Raw genomic sequence first — 22,378 nt, 5'->3', positions numbered from 1 at the left:
AGTACATGGCCAAGGAGAGGCAGAAGCCTGCTTTGTGCATCCTGCAGCTGGTTTGTTCATTTCCATTCCCTGAGGGACTGTTCCAGAGTTTCACTGAAGTGGTTTTGGTGTGGTTTCTTCTTTAACCCCTTTTGCTTCTCCCATCCTTAGTGGTGGATTGCTCCATCACAGGGCTGGACTCAAAATCAGTGTCAACTCTGTGTGTGTGCAGCAGGGAGAGAGGTTATTCCTTTGCTGTCCAATTCTATATCTTCATAGTCTCGTAGTTTTTTTGTTGTTGTCAAGAAAAAAAACATTGGCATTACTTCAGCATTCTGCTAATGAGAGAAAGAGCTAGCTGTGGTAACGCTCCCAAAGGCAACATTCGGCCCTGGACTTCAGACTCTGTCCCCGCGCATCAGGAGCTGATGAGCTATGCAAACAGAGAAACAATTTCCATTCTGCAGCCCATTTTGACTTGGCTGGGGAATGCTGACAAGCCGAGAAAGAAATGCAAGCAGCCTACTTCATCATTTTCATAAGTGAAAAAAAAAAACAAAACCAACAGCTCTCATCTTGACCGCTGGTGTTTGAAGATTAAAGTAGCCCAAGGGTTGTCACAGGTAGCAAGCATAGCAGGAAAATTAGTTCATTCTGACTCACAACAGAGTGATCTAACTTAATGGGGCGCTGACAAGGCTGTCGGGCATTGACTTAGCTGTTACCTAAGTCAGCCAGATTGATGGTTCTGTCCTGCTACTGCCCTTCGTATGAGGGGCTTGAGACCTCACTCAGACTCTACCTGCAGCACCAGTCACCAGCTGAGTGCCTGCTGTGGGAGTACCTGGAGCCTCTTGGTGCAGCCCTGAGCTTGCTGCAAGGGAGTGGACCAGCATCTCCAGTAGCATATGCTCAGATTAGAAGGCGAAGTCCTTGTAGGCAGGGAAAAAAATGCAATTTAGTTAAAGAGCCCCTCCGGTCACAGTAGGGGGCAGAAGAGAGGCTGGCTAGGAAAGCTTCCTTCTGGCATTTCCTGCCTTTGATTTCTTAATTTTGCAACTTGATCTCTTTTCTTTTAAGGTACTTTAGTATGTAATTTCTTAAGCTTCTTTATTTTAGAGCAAAAGGATTTTATAAAAAGGCCATTTGATCCTCCTACCAGATTGAAACCACTATGTTGATTTCCACAGAACTGTATTGTTACAAATTGCTCGCGTCTTTGTTTTTGATGGTTAGGGAGTAATCTTTCCTGACTGAAAAACTAGAGTTGTTCCAGCCCATGAGAACACTTCAACCTGATCCAGAACAGTTCCCTTGAAGGAATAAAAAAATAGTGAGGAAAAAGGAATGATGTGGGCACATAATGATAAAATGACTAGGAAAACTGCGGCATTTGAAAATTCCTCGTCATTTCAATGGTCAGATGAATGAGATGGAGCTAGCTCCCCAAAAGTGAAGTGCACCTGGTAAATTTATGGTTCCTGATAATAAAGTTACATTTTGTTTTTATTAACAAAGAAATGGAAAAAAAAAATGCAGTGCCTTGATCCTGGAGATGCAGTGAAAAAAAAACCAAAACCAAACACACAAAAAAAACCCCAAAACAAAAACCCAAAAAAACCCAAACCACCATGAATTTGAGACCATTCAACTTTTTATCTCTTTACAAATGGGTTTATATGAAATTGGCAGCCTCCTAATAGTTTGTCAGCCAAATTTGCCACATGAGACTATCTGCATGCCCTTGAGGCTGGAATAGTAACATACTGTAATGTGATGCTATAACAAAAGCACCTAATTGTGAAGAACAATCCATTTGCATCAAGATAAGCAGCTAGTAATGTTTCCCTCTCACAGTCACTTACAGACACTGACTGTGGCTACAAATTACTGCCTAGTGCTGTTTTCAGCCTTTCCCACTCTTTATTGGACCTTAACAAAGCTGATGCACTCATTACCCTAACCTGTTTTCTGGTTAGTGTGAGTGACTAACAAAATTATGTCTTGGTCTGTGATTCATCTTGAATAAAGTATTTTCCAGTCACACAGCAAAAGCCTTGCTGAAAGCGGAAACATTTGATCTTTAGCACTGAAGCCTTTGCTTGTTTGCTCCTAAAACTTAAGCTTTTTGTACCATGTTATTTATTAGTATTGAACATGCTATCAGTAGCCAAAGTTGCTTTTGCTGTCAGGGCATGTCTACAGGCGTAATGAAATGGGCAATAGCCAAAAGCCCGCTATGCACAGGAAACGAAAGGTACAGAAATTAAATGCACTGTGGGGAGCACATGGTGTGTGGGATTCCCACGTGGTTGCTGGGCACGACTGAAAATCTGAAGATGATGGGAAAAATCAAAGGGATGAAAGACCCCAAATCCTTCAAAAGAAAACAAATACCTATCAAGTCACCACATAGGTCCAATCTCCTATGGCAACTCCTTTCCCCAAACTGAAGAGGAATGTGGCATAAGAGACAGTCTTTGTGAAGCAAATAACTAGTCAGGGGTACATGTAGAAGGCTGCACAATGGTGTCAGAGATTAACAAATTGGATGGGTTCCTGAACCGCTGAATCTGGCATTGAAATGGAAGTAAAAGAGATGATATGTAAAGAAGGAAGATGTGATATAGTTTGACAGATATGTAGGGTTCATGTTTATAGCTGCAGAAGAAAGAAGAGGTAATTTGTAAAATCTAATACAGGAGGAGGATATTGTACTTCAGGGGTTTCAAACTAGAAGCAATGTCCTAGACTTTTGGCTTTAGTAAACCTGACAACCCCAGTGATGAAGGTCCAAGATATTACAAGATAACACAGGCTACCTCCTCAGCATTCATCTCCTAGGGGCTTGGTTCCTGGAAGCACAGAAGAGCCAGGCTGCTGTTTTGTGCTATGCTGGAGACGTGCAGAACAGGAATCAGCATGCAGGGGGCTGGAGCTGCACAACCCTTGGTTGACCCCTTGCATCATATGTTGATTGCCGTTCAGATATGATGATAGCAGATCAGATGTTTTTTGACTGAGATCCAAAAGTGGCAAAAAGGAAGATGAAATATTAAATCACCGTTCGGCAGGATTACATTTGCATTTGAATTAAGACCTGCGTGCAAGGCAGAAAACCCTGCTGATCTCTTGCTCCCCTTCCATAAGGGCCAGTTTCCGAGTTCAGAGCAGCAACAGAGGGAGGTCTCTTTTTACATCATCTCATGTATAGCATATAGACCCCAAAGGCAGGGCCTGGGAGGGCTAAGGCCTAAAACCAGATGGAATAAATTAGGATTGCTCTGTTTGTCATATATGCTAATCCACATATGCAGACCCAGACTCCAGGCTTCACTGGCTTGCTTCTCTGCAAACACTTTCATTTAGTCCCTTACAGAGGTGGATAAAAGGTATTTACTGGCATCGCATCTCCAACAGTCTGTAATTTGTGTCCCTACAGTGCTTTAATATAACGGCAATGTGCATTTTAATGCAGTGCTGGGGCCTCTCCTGTCCTGGTTCCCCTCATTTTTTTCATTGTATGTTTAGGATGTTTCCCTGTATCTCCCTTTCTTTTTGGTCAGTCAAATTTAATACTTCTTCCAGATGTTCCAGGACTTACTTTCCAGTATCATGTCCTGGGAGCTATCAGTATGTTTTAAATATGGAAATTACAAAAGTGTTAGGGGAAGGAATGCACGTTATACCAACATTTGCTTTAGAAATTACTAATTTCCTCTGACTAGCCTCAAGCCCAATGCATTTATTGAGGATTTCATTTACTGTATCTATTTAATAATTTTAAAAGAAGATTTCAAAAAGTATAATAAAACTCTAAGGAATATAGATATCATTAGATACATCTATATCTAAAAATATATATATGCAGTTTAAACAAAGAACGCTTACCCGGTCTTATGCATTTGATACCCATTTGCCATCTCACCTTACATTTGCACTAGAAGATGTGATTTTTCACAGTGCATGTAATCAGAGACTTGTTAATGTTGTGTTATACAATGACAACACTGGTAGATGGCGTGGAGCACAGCGAGACAGTGCTGTACCCTAACAGAGGACGGTGCCCAGCCTGCTGCTCTCTACTGCGAGTGGCTGGATGCCCCTGGCACAGGATCATCCACTTCTCCCCACCAAGTAAGGAGGGAGGTGGCAAGGCGTTAGCATCCCCCCAGTCATCCCCAAGCCGGGACCATGCAGGGACTGCCATGGGTCCTGCCTGGCCTCCTCCCCTCTGCCCCCTGCACGTGCTCCTTGCTGCCTTGGCTGCAGTACAAAGGTGCAGTAAAGGGCTTTTCAGGAACAGAAAGTTAAAAATGTATGCAGAAAAATGTCAGCCTTGGGGAGATGTGCATGTGGTGAGGGGAAAGGAGAAAAAAATAAATTTTAAAACTTTGTTTTGAAGTTCTTCAACGCAATCATAAGCTTTTGGGTTTGCTGAACTGACCCAGAGCAAAACTCTCAGGGCCTGCTGGGTCAAAGACCACAGTCCCATACCAAATGCACAGCATTGCCTCATGGCAGTAGACGCTCGAGCCTCGCTTGCAATTGCTATTGTAGGCTCTGCGCCTGGCTCTGGCAGAGCTGTGCCTAGCTGAGGGGACAGCAGGCATCTCATTGCTGCCCAGAGGTGGCACAGCACCCTCTGGAAACACAGCAATATGACTCAGAATGAATGGTTTGGGGCCCAGTCAGCAAACTCAAATAAAACTTCCAATTTGGAAGTGCCAAAGTCTTTTTCTTGGGTTAAGATGTCAAAGCAGGTTATTGCCACACTTCCACATCTCTACTTTTGACATTTCCCCTCAAAGAGAGAAAGAATCTTCTTATCCCAGTTTGGATTAAATTAAATCCCAATTTTATTTCAAGGTGGAAATATGGATGTATTTCTCATTTTTTATTCAGTAGTCCCAATAAACCTCATCTCCTCAGTACAACAAGGGATTTTATGCCAAGACAACCCCAATTACAGTTTAGGATGTCTTCTTAATGTAAACATGCTTAATTGAAAGAATGAAGCAGGTTTTGCTGAAGACTTTGTCCCACTCCAGCATGGAGCGTTCCCGAAGAACATATTTAAATAGAAAGATAACCTCCAGTCAACACAAAGTTCCTCAAAATGCCCAGAGTAGTCTGTACAGGTGGCTGAGCACTTGCTGGTCCAATACACAATGGTGGGAATGAAGGACCCTCTCACATCCCCAAAATTGGGTGCTTATGGGAAGAAAATTCAAGTGACCTTTAGTTGCTCATAACTGGACCCAGATTTTTGAAAGAGCTCCAGTACAACCTAAGTGCCAGAAGATGTGCATGAATTTTCAGGAGGACTCAGCAGAATGCCTTTTGGTTACAAAGAAAAATTAAAAAATGAAACTAAAGCTCTTCTCAGAATCTGACCTCTGTGTCTTCTAATGCTTCCCATATGACTTTGTGTTCCCTCTCTGTAGGAGGCAAACAGAAATGGGGTTCTTCATGATGACAACAGGTCTTTCTTCTTCTCCCACTTGTCTTGATTTTGTCTTCAGGTTGATTACTTTCCCAGTCTATGGAGTTGCTTGGTCATGACTTCAAATGGCCTTCTGAACATTTACAAAATGTCCAACCTAAGGACTCACATGTTGAAAATTTAGTAGTTTTCTATCAGCTTGATTTGTCCTGGTGGCCCATTTGTGCCATAGCCTAATAGCTTGGATGCCATACAGCTGACTTTTTCCCTTTTCTTTCAAGCATATGTTTTGAACTTCAAACTGTGCCCAGGTCTTATAGGGAAGTTTTTTGTTTGTTTGTTTGTTTGTTTTTTGGTTTTTTTTTTTTACATTTTGCCATATTTAATAGCAACAAGGGTTTCTGAGGACTAGACATACAGGAAAGGAAGTTAAGGGTTAAATCTAAGGCAGCATTTATTGGGAAAGGTCAGAAGTTCTGGTTCTCCCAAAAGCTGAGCAAAACCACAAGTATAAGGAGGAGACCAGCTCTGAGGTCTCATGCCATCTTTCTGTCTTACCCACTGACAACCCTCAACACACGTTGTATCTCATTTTCAACCACCATGGAGAACAATCCTTTTTTTCACTTCCCCTTCCCCCCTGCCTTTTTATGTTTGCTTGTTTCTTTTTTCTCTTAGTATATCAAAGTTTAGCCAATACTTGCTATGGTGTAGGTATCCATGATCAATAACGACAAACATGATGAGAAAATGAGAGGCTGTCTTTCCATGTCCAAGAGCAAGTGACTGCCTAGAAGCACACGAGGCCTACTGGTGGGTCTGCTGGTGGGTATCAAGGCTGCCAGGACCGATACGCAGTGTAGTCTCGTGTTGGCGCATAGGGTGGGTAACCCTTGTTCTTCTGGTATGGTGGATGCCGAGGAGTCATGTTCATGTAGTCACTTTGATGATACATATTCTTTTTGGATTTTTGCTGTGGGAGAAGGGGGAAGAGAAGTGTGAAAACATTTCTGCAATTAGTCTGTCCTGCCTGGGGTAGGCATCCCAAAAACGGAGAAGAACAAAGGGAACAGGGGTCCTTTGAACAGAGGGTTTTTTACTGTTAATAAGACCTCAGAAAAGTAAATCACGGATTTGATTAATTTTTCCTACTTTGAATTGACAAATTATCTCACCCAACTCTTACATTAACTGCTGACAGTTCTGGCCCTAGGCCCTGGTTCAGGGAAGCCAGCACATTTATAAGGCAGCCTCAGGTTTAAATACATTTACAGAAGAATTAGAATACACATTCTCATAAAATAATCTATGGAATTTGCCCAACCTGAAAGTAAGTCTCCCGCTTATCTGCTGTGAGATTTACAGTGTTAGTTCTCCAGGTACAGGAATGCTGCCAACCAAGGATACAGGCTGCTGCCTCTCACCATCAGTTCTGCCTTGTGGAATGACTCAGCAGAAGCAATGCAGTATGAGCAGTGAAAGCTGTCCTCATTTATTAGGAGGAAAAAAGAAATTAGCTTAACGCTTAACACAGAATAAGAGCAGGAGAAATCGGCCCCGGCTATGCATGTCATGGTTTGGCTGCCATTCACAGCAGGAACACTCAAGGTATATGTTGGTCTGAGCCTTCCTTTAAGGGACAAAAGAATCAGAGCTGATGTTAATCTTTTATCTGTCTCATTATCTGGGCCTCAAAAATCTCATTTCTACTGTTGAATTCCTGCCTTATAACTACCCTGTGGGCCAAGGGAGGCATAGTCTCTTTCAGAAATAAGAGTAGCAGAAGACAGGTGAAATAATTTGCCTATAATCACAGAGGAAGTTTGTGGCTACAGCAGCATTGGAACCTCTGACTGCTGCAGGCTGTGCACAAGGTTGGTGGTTTTGCGGAGCTTAAGGCTTTATTGATCAGGGGCTAGGTAAAGTGCTTCCATGCTTTTTCCTTAATACCGATCATACCTTTTTTGCAATCTCCTTTTTACTGAAATTTCCTTCCTGTGTACGTAAATACTTGCATATCCTGCAATATACTTGTGAAGCTGTGGAATTAGAGGAGGTTTGCATTACAAAATCTGATGGCTGAATTATGCTGTACATGCAGAGTGGGGCAGTTACTATGAAACATTTTCAGCCTTTTTATATTAATGTTATATCTATGCCAGGTGTTGAATGTAAGTCACATACTGCTTAAGCCATGCAATGCAGTTGATACATGTAAATCATTAGATAGAAAAGCTTTACCTGTATGTGTTAATCTCCATAATATAGGATTTTTAATTCACCTAAGAGGTAATTTTGCATGGGAGAAAGACATTTTGCTAGCATCAGTGAATGCTGAACTGTTCCAAGATCAGACTGCTACTTTTGGAGAGGAAAGCAGTTTTCCTCCAGGGAAGGCAGAACTGTATGAAAATACACAAATCTAGCTGCTTTCAGGAACTCAAGTGAAACAGGCTTGCCATGGCTGTCAAGTATCATATTTTAGAACCTTTTTTTACAATTCACAGTGTCTTCTAGGCAGCTGTGTTTACATTCAGCAACACTCCAAATACATCCACACTCAGAGTACATATTATCAGGAGAATACCACCAGCAGTGATAACAGCAGGTAAGAACTAATGCAGCAAGCAGCACACATCGCAATGCAGCTTTGTCACTCTTGCTGGAGGCAGACATGTTAGTAGGAAAGTCATAGCCATTAGGTACCAAACTAATACAGTGGAGAGAAAATGGTTCAGATTGTAAATGATGAATTTGAAGCTACAGTATCTCATCAGGGCACAGGCACTGTTGCACAGCACTGTGACACCAGTAGCTGTTTGCTGTAACCTTCTCAGCTCTCCTAGGAGTCAGCCTCCATGATAAGGCACAAAGAAGGACTACTTAACCCGCCTTTGCGTTTTCCTATGGCAATGCCCCATGTGATTGTTTTCCATTAGAAATAGCCATATATTGAGCAAGTGTATTTTTGTGAAACGCTTAACAGATCTCAAACTTCAGCTAGAAGTGAGAGAGGTTTTCTGTATGCATGCAAAATTTAACTTGTCCGAGACTCTGGACCCTTTATACAGGCTACCTCATAATGTGTTGAAAATTGCTATTTAACAATACAGGAGAAAGAGTGCAAGGAACAGAGGGCTCTACAGTCATTGTTCAAGTCTTTCCCATATGGAGTAAGTAGTGTAAATCAGCTCTGAGAGATCATGATCCTAAGACTTTCCTAGGAAGACGTCCTCCTGCTGCCTCTACATCACTCCTCACTCTCTCTTTACTCTAGCAGGCAGAACTGGATGTGACCTGGGCCACCCAACTCTCCAGAGAGATTTGAAAGCAAAATTAATGAGCCATAAGATTGTCTTAGCTTTCTTAGGGTTAATATACAGAGGCTGACAAGGGACTACTGAGATCCCAGTGCTCCTATTCCCTTGCTGTCAGGCTGTCAGAAATAGTGGGTACTTGAGGGAATTGCTGGATAGGCACAAGACATATTGATGAAGATGGTCTTGGGCCAACTGAGGGCTCCCTAAAGATTGTTTTACTGTAGGTGAGCTCCTTCTGTCTATATAGTCTCAGATGGTTTTGCCAGGAATGCTTGTAGTACTAGGTTTTCCTGACAGGGACAATTGGCAGAGCTAGAGACAGTGTCCCAGTACTGCTGGTGTGCAGGGCACTGCCAACACTACAGCATTACTCTTTGCTTTAGGACTCTACCGCAGAGGCCTGGCTGCCCACTTGGAGAGCATCTGGTGTTTCCGTTCTTTTGGGACATAGCATGGCTGTGCGTGTGTAGCTGGGGTGAAGAAGCACTGTGATCCTGAAGTGAGGGATGTCAGTGAGTTTGTGGTAAACATAGCAAGTATAGCCTGAGAAATGAACTAGGGACAAAGAGCATATAGAGCAAAGGAAAATAGTTGTTTCTTACCCAGTAGTTAATAAAAGCTATGGTTATTAGCATACTGTAGAAAGCAAGTACTCCAGTCACTGCCACCATAATCCACAAAGGAATTGCAGACTGAGGCTCTTGTGTTTGGATGGGTGTCTCTTTAAGGAAACAAACAAAGAAAAAATGTTAAGTACAGGAAAGCAAAAACCTTGATCTCTGCTTATTTACTCCTTGTCCAGTGCACTATTTGCATTAATCATCATTTTAAGATGTCCTCTTCAGGACATCAGGAGCAGGAATGTAGTTTTACCAGGCAACCCAACATTTATTTATGTATTTATTTTTAAGGAAAGAAACTGCCTCAGGCCATCATGTGGTGAGTGTGTACAGGGAGGATACTGGTCCATGGAGATTTCCCAGCTTACCTTTCACATGAATGACAGTCCCATTGCTCTTCTCATTGTAGACATATGGGGGTGGATACATGGCCTCAATTTTGCAGAAGTAGATGTCAGTTTGGCTGGCACTCATATTCCAAAGATTGAAGATGACTTTGTCTTTATCATGAATCCCCTGGCAGTTGAATTCTTTATTTGAATTACCGCTAATTTTGGTTGTGTTCCATGAAATGAAGCAAACTTCAACTGCACTGTCTGTTCCTTTGTACAGCGAAGCTCGAAATTCCTTCCCTGTTCCATTGTATGTGTAGTTGCACACTAGAGTTGCAGTTTTGTTAGCTACAATTAGCAAAGGTCGCTGAGACACTAAAATCTTGTTTTCTGGAAGGGAGGGGAGAGGAGAAAGTGAGAAAAACACTTGTTTATAAAATACAGTCCAAGATTTCAGAACCACACATCCTCCTGGGTAACTCTTCCCTGCATCTCCTCTCCCCTGCTGATGCTCCCTACTAGGGAGTAAGTAACCACCAAGCTGCAGAAGCAGTTTCTCATAAGAGCTCTTATTGCAGCAATCCTCCTCTGTACAAATAATGACATAGTCACTAGGAGAGACTATGCGGTCAAGAGTGGTTTTGTTCAGAATCAGAACACTAGTACAGAAAGTGATCCATATGATTAAGATTTAGCGTCAGGGCTTAGAAGGCTACTCTGTGTGTGTGTGTATATATAAGGTGAGCTTAGTCTATCCTTTCCTTAGCAAACAGATTCCCAGGGGACATTATGGAGTGAAAAGACTGTGAATTAAATGCTTAGTTTAGCAGTCAGATCAGAGAATATTATTTATATATTTGCTTTTTAATCCAAGGACAGACTTGAAGAGTTTGCAGGTGGAATTTGCTGAGCCATTTCAAGGGTTTGGACCTTGGACAAAGAGCACTAAAAGCATGAATCGTTATCATTTTAATGTAAAATAAATAATTTCTTTAGCTAGCAGTTGTAGTAGATTACTAATCTCTCAAAGGACTCAGGAGCTGACTAATTTGAGACTACATTGGCACTTAGCACTTGAATGGCCTGCAAAAAAACCATGTCATATAAAGGTATAATTCAATTTGAATTGACTGGATTGATACGTAAACAGGAAATGTTTTCTGACACATAGACCTCCGTGCTACCATCTGCCAAACAATGAAACACTGCAAGGACTATGCAGACAGACAACTTCTTCCAAGAAAAATCAGCCTGCACAAATGAGGCACTACTTTTCAAATATGACCTGTGAGAGGAAGGGCTTTCAAGCTAGGAACTTGCCAGAACTAAGGACAGCCCTTTTGTGTGTGTATATGACTGTGTAAGTCTTCATGCGAGCTCAACTCATGTGAGGTCTTAGTAGCCTTTTATAGATCCCCTGAGAATTGCTGTGGTTGTAAGAATGACAATCGTATCTCTTGTCCTCAAAATCTGCTGCAAAACCTATATTCTTTCTACTTAATCCATGTGATGATATTTAAAAAAGGCTAGTAAGGGAAATGGAGTGGGAAGGAGGCCAGATACAGAATGCCAAACAACAGGTATTTTACCGTGTTTAGCAGTCTTTAGGACCAAAAGGCTACATTTAGTGTGTTCACACCTGCACAAGAAGATGGAGTACCCCAACCTCTTGAGTAGGATACTCCTTTGAGATGAATGTGATTGAGGGAGTAAAGTAAACAGAAAGAAATGTATGCGATGGCCAGGACTAGTGGCAGAGTGTGGGCAGTAAAAACAACTCACAGCTAGCATGTTCTCCATTTACCAGCCCAACCTCCGAAACTGCTGAAGTTGTTCATTTTCTCACAGAAAGTCTTGTTTATCAGCCCTTTCTTCTCATGAGAGCAGGAAGACATGAGACAGGGAATGCTCTACCACCTCGTCTTTAGTGAAGAAAGATTACAGTCCATTCTTCTTGTGTCTTTTTGTTGAACATAGTGTCAGAAGTGGAGCAGAGCCCATCACAGCTCTGAAGTATCATGTTTGCAGGGAATGCAAACACTGAAACTTTTTGGTTTGATGAAAGGCAAGCATTTCCAGGTTTTCCAGCAGAAAGAGAAAGGGAAGACAGGATCCTGGAATCCTGGAACTGAGCAGCAGATTAACAACAGACAAAGCAGGATTCTACTCGAGATGCTGCCTGTGGTGAATTTTCATCGAAATGAAGACATTTCAGCAAAACAGTTCCGTTTCATCGAATCAGCATTTTCCAACAAAAGCTCTCACATAGACTTATAAGGCATTCTAGTAAGGGGTGAGGTTTGGATTCCACCCCTTTAGACAAGGTATTTGATCATATTTTTGTTGGACAGAAAATTTATCTTTGGCCTAAGTGGCAATGTGTAAGTCTGCAGCAGAATTGTTCTGTGTTTAGCTCAGCAGAATTCTACACATCTTGCTTGAGGCAGAGTTATTCTTCTGATTTGCACTGCAGTAGTGCCCACCACTACAACCCTGATTGCCGCCTGGATTGAACACACCTTCAGAAAAGACCTTTTTTGTCTCAGAGTTTACGACCGAAATAGGCATCCCGGAACAGACACTTGCAGAAGCGTTACACTTCAGAAAAATGCTTGCCTGTTTTTCACTGCAAGTACTTACAGAAAACTAATGGATGTTTATTGCTCAGCCTGATCAGTTTTTTCGCTATGGCCAGAGGAAAGACAAAGAACATACACAGTCTCATCACTGAGGGACTACCTTCAAATGTTATTTAGACTCATCTGCAGACCCCAGTCACTTACCCCTACGTCTTGCTGTTGTCAGCTCATTGGGAGTCCTGATTTTTAGTACATAGCTTCATGCCTTGAGCTCCACCACTTAACTACAGCTTAGGACTATTTATGTCCCTCCCTTACTGTGCTAATTGATAACCAGTCTCTTTTGATACACCCACCTAAAAAAATAAGTTCCTTCAACTTGTTTCCACCTCTTGGATTTATATTTTGGTCTGTTTGCCTTGTGTTGGTTACCCAGCCCCATGCTGCTGGTGTTGGGATGCAGGATGGCTGAGCCCTGGGAAGAAGTCTGTGGATCATTAAACAAAGACTGCTCCTATGTGATTTCAGCTTATCATCCAAATCCATTTTCACAAAGTGGCTCTACTAGTTGAAATCTAAATTGATTGAAGGAGATATTTTGTTTTTCATTTGTAGGAACTAATTAGCACCAGGTGAATTGGCTGGGCTGCAATGCGAGCAGGGGCAGGGCAGGTGACCCCACAGCCATGTTAGGCCCTGCTGTCATCCTCCTCCTCTGGCCTTGCATTTTTATTGACTTGAAGAAAGTCAGTCATGCTAAAATGTGTATTAGTTTCATGGGGAAAACAGAGTAAGGCCAAACATCCCTTACTTCACTTGTGATCTGAATAGGATTTGATTATATTCTTAGTAGGATCTGGACCAGTCTGAGGAAATGTGGGCTGAGGCTGCTTTTGCCTTCGCAGAGACAGTTTTTCTCGTAAGCGTCGCTTTGAGTTTGTTAAAATGGTGAAACTCTGAAACATTTAGTATGTGTTTCCATTAGTCTATGCTTTCCCCTAAATCGGGTTATGATTGCCACTTCCAGAGCTGTGTTCAGTCATGCTGCATAGTAATAAATATCTGTATCTTGGCCTTACTCAGCCAAGAAAATGGCAGTTATGAAAAATAATTGTCCACAGTTTCAAAAAGCTGTGAAGTCTAAAAATATAAAATAATTTAAGTCAGTGTGCAGAGGCTGCAAGCTTTCTCAGGATCTTAGGATTTATATGCAATGGTGTGTAAGATCTGTAAATGTTTGTGAAGCTTTTTAATACCTTATTTGTCATGATAGACATTTTTTATAATCACATGTGAGTTTTTTTGCATTGTAAAAAAATGCCATCCATATATAATATTGATTCTCTAATCGTAGACCCCTGATGCAAGCAAAACTTAACTGAAGTTTTTTTTCTTTCTTTCTTATTTGTCAAGAAAGTGAAATGGAGATGACAAAGTATGGAAAATAACTACTTGGAGGTTTTTTTTTTCCCAGAACTTTCCATGAATCATCATCAGCTATTGGAAAAAAATATTCTGCTAAAAATATTTTGTACTCTCCTTTCTTTCTTTTCCATGCCACTTGACTTCAAGGAGCTATTTGCCAGAGCAAGGAATTTGGGATAAGCTGAGATTTCTGTAAGCGCAGTGAAGAAACAGCCCACTGAAAGCCTTACCACAAACAAAAAGACACACAGCTGTGTTATAAACAAAACTATTCAATTGTTACTGCTGCTGCTCGGTTGCTGAATTACCTTTACTCTTCCTTTCCAGGTACAAGGGTCTTTCTCTTTTAATTTGGTTTTAGGTCACCCAGCTGTGTGCATCATGTGCAGCTGGAGGGATGTATCCCTTCTGGCCAATACAGGCTTGCTTTCTGCTAATCTTTCCTACTTTGATGCAAGCACTGCAGGAAGCGCGGAACTACATAAAGCCCGGGTGGCACTCTTGCTTTAATCAAATCCAGTGTGAGCACAGGAGTTTTTCTTGTCAGTTTGTGATTTTTTTTTTTTTTACAACAAGAATTTATTGCTGTCATCCTAATCTTGGCTAACCTTGCCTCATACGTCTTCTGCATTCTAGTAATCTTAGTGGGTTAGAAGTTGATTTTAACACCCAGAGACCATAAGACAGAAGGTTTTTGTGGGTAGTAAAAAGATGAGGCCATTTGTGGTATGCTGCAGTGGGAACCTGCTTATATTACTTATGTCACAAAATACACGGGACAGGCAACTTGATCTAGGTGCCTCTCTGACAGACCATAGCAATGAAATTATTTAGCCAACAAAACAGACAGAGGACAAACTTTATAAATGTTAGTGTTTCTGCAAAAGGGAAATGAACAAATTGATATTTTAAGTCCCTTCCAATTATTTAAACTCAACCTGCAGCACTCACTTCTACAGTCGAACAACAGCAGAATGGGACAAATTCTGTTGTCTTCCCCAAAACAAAATACCTGAGGCCTATAATACACTTTGTGGCTTGAGGAAGTCCTGCAGGGTTTTGACCTGCCTTAATGTTTTCCGTGTACTAGGGATCAGTCATCTTGATCAAAATGAAGAGAAGAGGTGGAGAAACTATATAGGAAAAAGATGAGACCCCTGAGAAGCAATTGACCTCCTGCACTTCTCTTTAAGCAGTTGAAAGACCTCAGTGAAGCTATTGGAGAAACTCAAGCTCTTCATGCAAAGCAAGTGTATAAATGTCTGTAGAGTCATGGCATAGCCCCTGTGTCTGATAACCATACACTATATTTTATTTTGTTGCAATTCAAAATAGTTGCTTAAAAGCTGTGCACACCTCATGGAAATGTTTTTAAAACTGTTAACCCACTGCTGATACTTATCCCCTCCTGGAATCAGTGTCTTCTCTGACAACCCAGGGGCCCACTGTGGAAATAATTATGATATGGCAAACACGGAATTATAAACATGGGAAAAGGACAGGAAGAAAAAGCCTATGATCTCTTAAAGAAATGTGGATCATGATGTCATGCAAATTACAGTGCTTTCACTGAAGAAAAGAATTCTAGACAAATAAGGCAGAAATAAGTTAAAAGTAGATTCAATTGTATCTCTCATCTTAGGAAAAGCAACTCTTTAAAGACGTTCTATATGTGAAAAGTGTTGTACTGGAAAACAGATTTTTGTCCTATCTGTAACTTCCTTGTAAAATACAAAACACTGGTATTTGGAGAAGACCCAACAACAACAGTTCACAGGCCAGTGGTTTGAAAAATTGTCTGTCTCAAGATTATTCTAGCAAAAGCCATCATCCCTTGCCTTGCTTTGCATTTTGATGTACCTCTTGGAAAGACATGTTAACTCTGAACATACGAACGCTGCATCAGCCAGACAACACCAAGACAAAATACTCTCAGGCACAACAACTGAAGATTCATAAAGATTCACTAAGATTCAGGATTTCAAAATCACAAACAGATATTTTTTTTGTTGTTGAAGATCTTTTCAGAAAGAATCTAGTAAATATTGATAAAGTACTAAACAATGCAAAAATCAGAAACTTCGCAGTTCCCATCCTTCCATCTTTGAGCTCACTAAGCAACTCTGCTTTTGGTCCTTTTATTTACTAATTTTGTGAGGATGTGGGTGGGCTCAGTTCTGCAGCCCATCACACCATGCCAGGCCATGGTGGGATCTGGAGCTTCACACAGGAGACTTGGGGGTGGTGGAGAGGCTGCCCCAAGAAAAGCACTGGCACCAGGTCTGCTCAGCACCCCTGCCACCCAAGAGAAGGCACTTGTGAGCAAAATTTGTAAAGCCTGTGGGGAAGGTTAAATAAACCCCTTCTGTCTATGCATGCAGCAATTTCCAAATGCATTGAAAGAGAAGTCAAATTAAAATAAAGCTCTTGGGTCTTATCTTGGAGGGATACTTGTGGCAGGAAAAAAAAAAAACAGCTTATTCGTTATATCAAGTTGATCCATGTGCAGTCTTAGCAGTATGTTCTTTCCCCTTTCTTCCAAACACAAAATAATTTGTGCAAAATTAATTCAAAGCTATACTAGATCTTCTCCCCTCTGATGATCAAAGTGAGGAAAAATAGTGGAAAGGATTGAAATGGGGGGGGGGGGGGTCATTACCTGTTACATCAGCAGTAGGGATGAAGCAGAGCACCACGAGGATCCCCAGGAGCATGGTGCTAATGGTGGGCCCAATGCCTTGTCCCCACCCCCTCCAGGCACTGCTACGTCTCTCAGGGCCCTGCGCCACCAGCCTGCCTTACCCGTGGGCCCAGGCTGCACCCTCGGTTGCTCACACAACTTCTCTCCTCCTCCCTCCTGAGCACATGATACACAGCCAAGTGAAACCACTGTAATGGCAACGCGTGAACAGGAAGTTAAATTGTTTGATGACTTTAGCCCTAGGAAATTGCCTCAGCAAAGCTCAGTAACGCCTAAAAGAAGAAGAATAGACTCTGCTCTAGGAACAGCACTAACAAAAACCAAGAGGGAGCTGTGTACACTCTCTTCATCGTGGCCGTGAACCCACTTATTCCCTTCCATCCCTTATTGCTCCTCATGTGCCTCTCCCATGGTGAGGACAGACCAAGGCACTGATTGCAAACAGGGACTGGACTGGTGGAATAGAGAAGAGGGAAGAGGTGCCACTAAGAAATTATCCATTGTGGCCCTAGAGACCAAGCTGTGAGGTATTGTTTCTCTCAATGCTGTTGAACAGTTGTACCAGTATTGCCCTTTCCAGAGCCTTTGGTCCTTCAGTCATGTGTTTAGTTTTGCCTAATGGTTTCCTCTTTGACCTCTGGAGTAAGGAAGGGCATTTTTTTTTCCCAAAATAGCTCTTGGCTCATCCGCACTTCTTGGTTTTCTAGGATTTTAAAAGGGTATAAATCATCATTGTGTTCCTGAGGGTATAGCTCCTTTCATTCTCAAAATTGCAGCTCTTACTCTAATTTAAACAGTTCATTTCCGATCACTTAGATACTTGACTTTGTCGCTTCACTTGTATGATCTTCTTCTGTTGCCAAAGTTATGATGAGGGTAGGGGAAGAAGATATTATAGCTTTCAGCAAGCTGTCTTGCACTTAGGACAAACCACATAAAAGTTTATCTAGGGAAAAAAAAAAGCCTGAAAATGTTCCCTGATATGCCCTCACTCTTAATTTTTCATTATTCTCCCATCTCTCAAAGTTTCTGTCCTTCGATACCCTGAACATTACCCGAGGATGTTCTGCAGTAGCATTAATTAAGGCATCATTCACTCCTATTCTTTCTCCATTTTCCATTCAGATTTCAGTCTGTTGAGTCTGTCTGTACGCTGGCAGACAGGCCCTGTTTGCTGAAACAGCAATGGAAATCCAGACTAACTTTAGAATTTCAGTGGAGCTAGAGCTGTGAGAGCACCAAAAGAGCTAAAGATGCGATTTGGACATATTTAGGAAAAGGAAGGTTTTCATCCCATCACAAAATGTCTGAAATTCTGAAATTGCAGTTCAAGAGAAGTAAATGAGAGTTTTGTAAATGAATTTTCAGGGTGCACCAGAATCTAGACTATGGGTTTGAGGTTTTTATTCATCACAGTATGTAAATAAAGTAACAGTCCAGCTATTTCATTGTAGCTTTTCATGCCTACCATTAGAAAACCAAGCACTGACAGGAGCTATGAGCTGAGTCTTAGAGAAATGCTGATATGATCTAGTATGGTTTCTCAGAGGATTATCCAGGTGTCTTTAAAAGAGTCCCGAGAAATCCCCAGTGGGCTGCCAGTTTGCTTGTATGTTAAAGAATGAGAAATAATGACCGATGCGTCCTCAGCCAAGTGTTTAGCCGTTAAAGTGAAGCAAGAGATTCCAAATTTGTTATGATTAAAGAAGTGGATAGATTAGAAGATAATTTTAAAATTAAGTCTCCCTTCATTCACTGGAAGTTGTGTAGTGCCATATTTGTTCCCAGGACATACTGTTGTTCTCAGGCAAATAAAAACATACATGCAACAAGACACTGATTCACTTATTTCTAGGGACTCCAGTGTAATGGGAGAACAGTAGGTCACTAAAATTCCTATTTAACTACTATAGACAATTGACTTATAAGTCTCTGGACTATTCTGCAACTCCATACAAAGATTAAATTTAACAGTTGTCTGAGAGAATCTTCCTCTTTCTTCCCTACCATGAAGAATCATAACACAGACCTGGTGTGAATTGTCTAGGTAGGCTTTATTCTGCTTGTTCTGCATAATTGTATGTTGTCAGCTGCTAGAATAAATGCTCTCTTTCCTACAGCTGCAAATCTTAAAACATTTTTATTTTTCCATTGCTGCTGCAAGTAATGATTTGTTATAAATAGTGCTATGCATACTTGGTACAGATGGAAGGTTGATTCTTTCACATCTTTATTACAAGGAGAATGCTATAGAGATGCAGAAGTGGGGTGACAGAAAGAGTTTAACAAATAGTCATGTAATTTCTAACTAGGGAGACAATGAATGATCTATATTATTCATTCTCTACTATGTCCAGTAAGGTAACCCTAAGGACTTATGTCGCATTTGTCATCTGAAGCACTTCGTAAAGTTACATATTGTTATCTTCACTTTACAGATGGAATGGAATCACAACAAGGTGAAGAGGAATGCCCAAGGACATAGCTCAGGTTAGTGGCACAGCTAGGAACCTCTGCGCGTAGCCCTTTGCTCTCTAGCTTCCAAGGTCTGATTGACTTTCTGACTGCCTCTGTTCTATGTTGTTGTTTCCCTTGTGCACCCATGAATTTTCACTGCGTTATGAGTCTTTTCACACTCTTCTTTCTGTGAATCCGGATGCCTTCCTACCACAAGTACAACCATCACACTTAGAAGGAAAAATCAATATACTTCTTCAGAGGGAATTTTAAGTTGGTTTTCTGTACCTTAAAATGTTACAACTGGTATCTGGTATGTAGGAACCTTCCAGGGCCAGAGTTAATATGGCATGTTACAGTGGAAAGAGCTTTCTTTTTTGGAAAGATGTGAATTTATTTTTTTTTTCCAGCCCTCAAGATAGCAGCCCATAAATGTGTCACTAATGTAGAACTAAGTGCTGCCATCAAACACATATAAATTTGAGAGGAAGCTTTAGGGAAGCCTTCCCTATTTGGTAGAAGAAACATTTCTCTGACAGGCTGCTTATTTTTAATGCCAATAGCTGGAAGCTGTTCATTAGTGTTTCTTGGGAAAGGGGCAGGAGTTCACACATGTACATGCCTGGCTCTTTTCAAGTTAAAAATCTCATCCAAGTTTCAACATTGTAACCAATTCTTCTGGCTGATCCTACTCCTGGTTTGGATTGTTAGAACAAGTCTCAAAGGAGGTGGATTAATGGGTAGAAAGGGAATGGCTAAAAGCTGAATGATTAACTCCATCTATCAGCTGCCTGTAATATGACATATGGCTGCTACTTCACTAGAGGTCACATGTTTAGGTAGCAACACCTGAAATAAAGCCCACAGGTGAGTATGTATATGCTAAGGTTAGAGGGAGAATAATTTCTGTTAACTGCACTGCCTGCTCCTTGTTTCTCTTGGGTAGAAAAGGTGAGTGAGACCCCTACATATTACTATTGAAGTTGACAAAATTGTTCCAGTTTACTTCAGCTGAGAACCTGATGCTTGGGACTGGTAGAGGAAAGTGAGCCTGGAAAAATAATCCTTAGCTCTTCTCAGCTTCTATTTTAGAGCTGCTGCCAGTTAGCTGCAGGGAGCTGGGCTAGCTTTTCCATTTCTGCAGTGAATGACAGGCCAATGATCTTCTGTCCTTCCTAAGGAGAGGGGTATGGGAAAAGTTGAAAAATAGCCAGTAAAGCCATGAAGGATATGGCAACAAAGCAGTGGTGTCCTGTATATGAGGGATTTCAGAATGCCTCATTCTTTAAGAGGGAAAGAATTTACTTCCCTCTCCTTTGTCCTGCTGAAAACAAAAAATATGAATGAGCACTGCAGGAATACTGCAAGCAATTTTAAATAAGAGGAAGCATCTTCCAAAGAACTTAAGGCCTAGAAATCTTGAGCAGAAAAATTCAGAATTCAGCATTGTGCAAAAAGACAGTTTCCAGACCTGGCTGCCTACAGCTTGTCCAGAGAAGTTACACAGATCCCTAAATATCAATAACAAGATTTCTGTCTGCTAGGGCTGTGTTTCCTTATCTGAGAGCAAGGTGGAGTGTCACAGGTCTTGCAAGGTCTGAGGGTGTGTAGAGGGAGGAAGGCTTTCTGGGGCTGTGCTGAACAGCAGTCATATAGAGCGGGAGTCCAAGCCTGGGTGGTACACATCCAATATGATCTGGCTGGAGTTGGCTGGTCTGCCAACTGTGGCAGCATTTCCTTTTGGAAAGAAATAATTGGCCAAAATGTTTGCTGCCAAAAGCAGCATGTGAACAGTATGGATAATAAGGAAACCAGAGCCCGGAGGTGAAATCAGGATGAAATCAAGGTGGAGGTGTAGACACTTGAGTTGCTTGGCAAACATTACCTGTAGTAAGGGAATGCAGTAGCTGGGGTTTCCAGGGAATTGTCTGCATTGCCTTTATTTGTAGAGAACAATCAACATAGCCTGTATGGGTAAAGCCTTAGCTAGAGAAAACACTTGCACTTCTACTGGGTTCAGCAGAACCAGGACAGCCCAGGCTCAGCTCAGAGTATTAGGCTGCCATGATCAGGCCCATTTTTAAAGCTTTAACTCTTTCACTTCCTCGTTGTTGTGTTACTTTTTGTCTCACACAAATACTACATTTTATAAAGATGGTAATAGTGCTATCAGCATGGTACACATACAGTGAAGCACCATCCATTTGCAGTTCTTCCCATTTACACAAACTTGGAAGGAAGTGTTACTCATGTTTACGAACAATTGAAACTAGAATAGAGCACTCCATACAATGAGAGCCCCTTTGAGGAAGTGTCAGAGGGGCTGCCCAGCAACCTCGCTCGTACAATGGAATATATTCTTTGAGATTACTTCATTCTGTGTAACCCTGACAGGAAATAATTATTTTGGTAGACATTAATGCACTCTAACTTGTAGGATAAGTATTTCCAAAATACTCCTTTCCCTGAAGACAGTGGCTTCTTTACGCCTAGGCAAACCTAGCTTATGTCCAAATTCAACAATTTTCTGCCTGAGAAGTGCCCTATTCTTAGACTGTGGTGTTGCCAACACTAGCCCACAGAGCTGTTTTCTGCCAAAATACTATGAGAAACAGGCTTTTCATTGTATTTCTGCCACTTCAAAAAAAGTACTGAGTCATCGCACACTGGAAATGTTTGTGCTGGACTGCATAGGAAAACATCATAAATATATTAGAAAGAGTTTGAAATATTTCCATGCAGGAACTAGGAACCAAAATTCCTGATTCTTAACTGTGATAAGTGCCTAAAGCAGGAGGAAGCCCTTTTCAAATCACAGTAGGAAGCATCTGCTAACTCATTTGGATATGCATGTGAATTGTGACAAGTACTTATTAATTTCATAATGGATTTTTTTCTTATAAAAGAAATCCTACTTTTATTCAACATGTTCAGCATTCCTTTAAACTATTCCTTTAAGTGGGAAATTGAAAATAAACATTTTGCTGTTTACAAAGACCTTTGTGGGTTCAGAGGATAGGAATCCTTGCTGGTTTAAAGAGGAGGATAAAAAAAAAATCATATGATGGTTTATTAGAAGTCACATCCACACAAGAAGCAGAAAAAATTTCCATGCTTTATTTCAGAGATCTCCACTCTGTCTACTGATGCAAGCCATAAGGTCCTTCAGGGAGCCACCTGGGTGCTGGATGTTTAGATGTCTCCCCTAACGTATCTTAGGACATGGAGCCGACAAGTGTTGGTACCCCAGCTATGCCAATGGCATGTAATGGCACAGGCTTAGCCCTCCTCACCTGAACCAACAGGCACGTGCACACCCTGTTGATGTGAATGGACGTTTTGCTGTCCTTGGGCTGGCGTGTCGCCTGCCTGACCTGTATGACCACCACTAAAGGGCTCACGGGAGACAGCAGACTGCAGACGGGGTGTATTGTTCTTACAGGCTAAACCTGACTCTTAAACCAAAACTGACTGACAACCAAACACCGTGTGCTAGAACTACCTAGAAAACTTGTATCT

General features: G+C 41.5%; 1 protein-coding gene across 1 annotated transcript; it reads right to left on the bottom strand.

Annotated features, from left to right (window-relative positions):
• Positions 1 to 5,800: 5,800 nt before the first annotated feature.
• On the bottom strand, positions 5,801 to 16,470 carry CD28 (CD28 molecule). The gene is made up of 4 exons (XM_010123647.2): positions 16,361 to 16,470; positions 9,734 to 10,087; positions 9,348 to 9,466; positions 5,801 to 6,398 (listed from the first exon to the last, which is right to left on the bottom strand). Exons 1-4 carry the CDS (start codon positions 16,413 to 16,415, stop codon positions 6,258 to 6,260), a joined length of 669 nt encoding a protein of 222 aa, XP_010121949.1. The 5' UTR covers positions 16,416 to 16,470; the 3' UTR covers positions 5,801 to 6,257.
• Positions 16,471 to 22,378: the final 5,908 nt, after the last annotated feature.

Source organism: Chlamydotis macqueenii, chromosome 6 (genome assembly GCF_036417535.1).
Source record: "Chlamydotis macqueenii isolate bChlMac1 chromosome 6, bChlMac1.mat, whole genome shotgun sequence".
Taxonomy (NCBI): Eukaryota; Metazoa; Chordata; class Aves; order Otidiformes; family Otididae; genus Chlamydotis; species Chlamydotis macqueenii.
The sequence above is the reverse complement of the archived record's forward strand: the minus strand, read 5'-3'. Positions and strand labels throughout refer to the sequence as shown.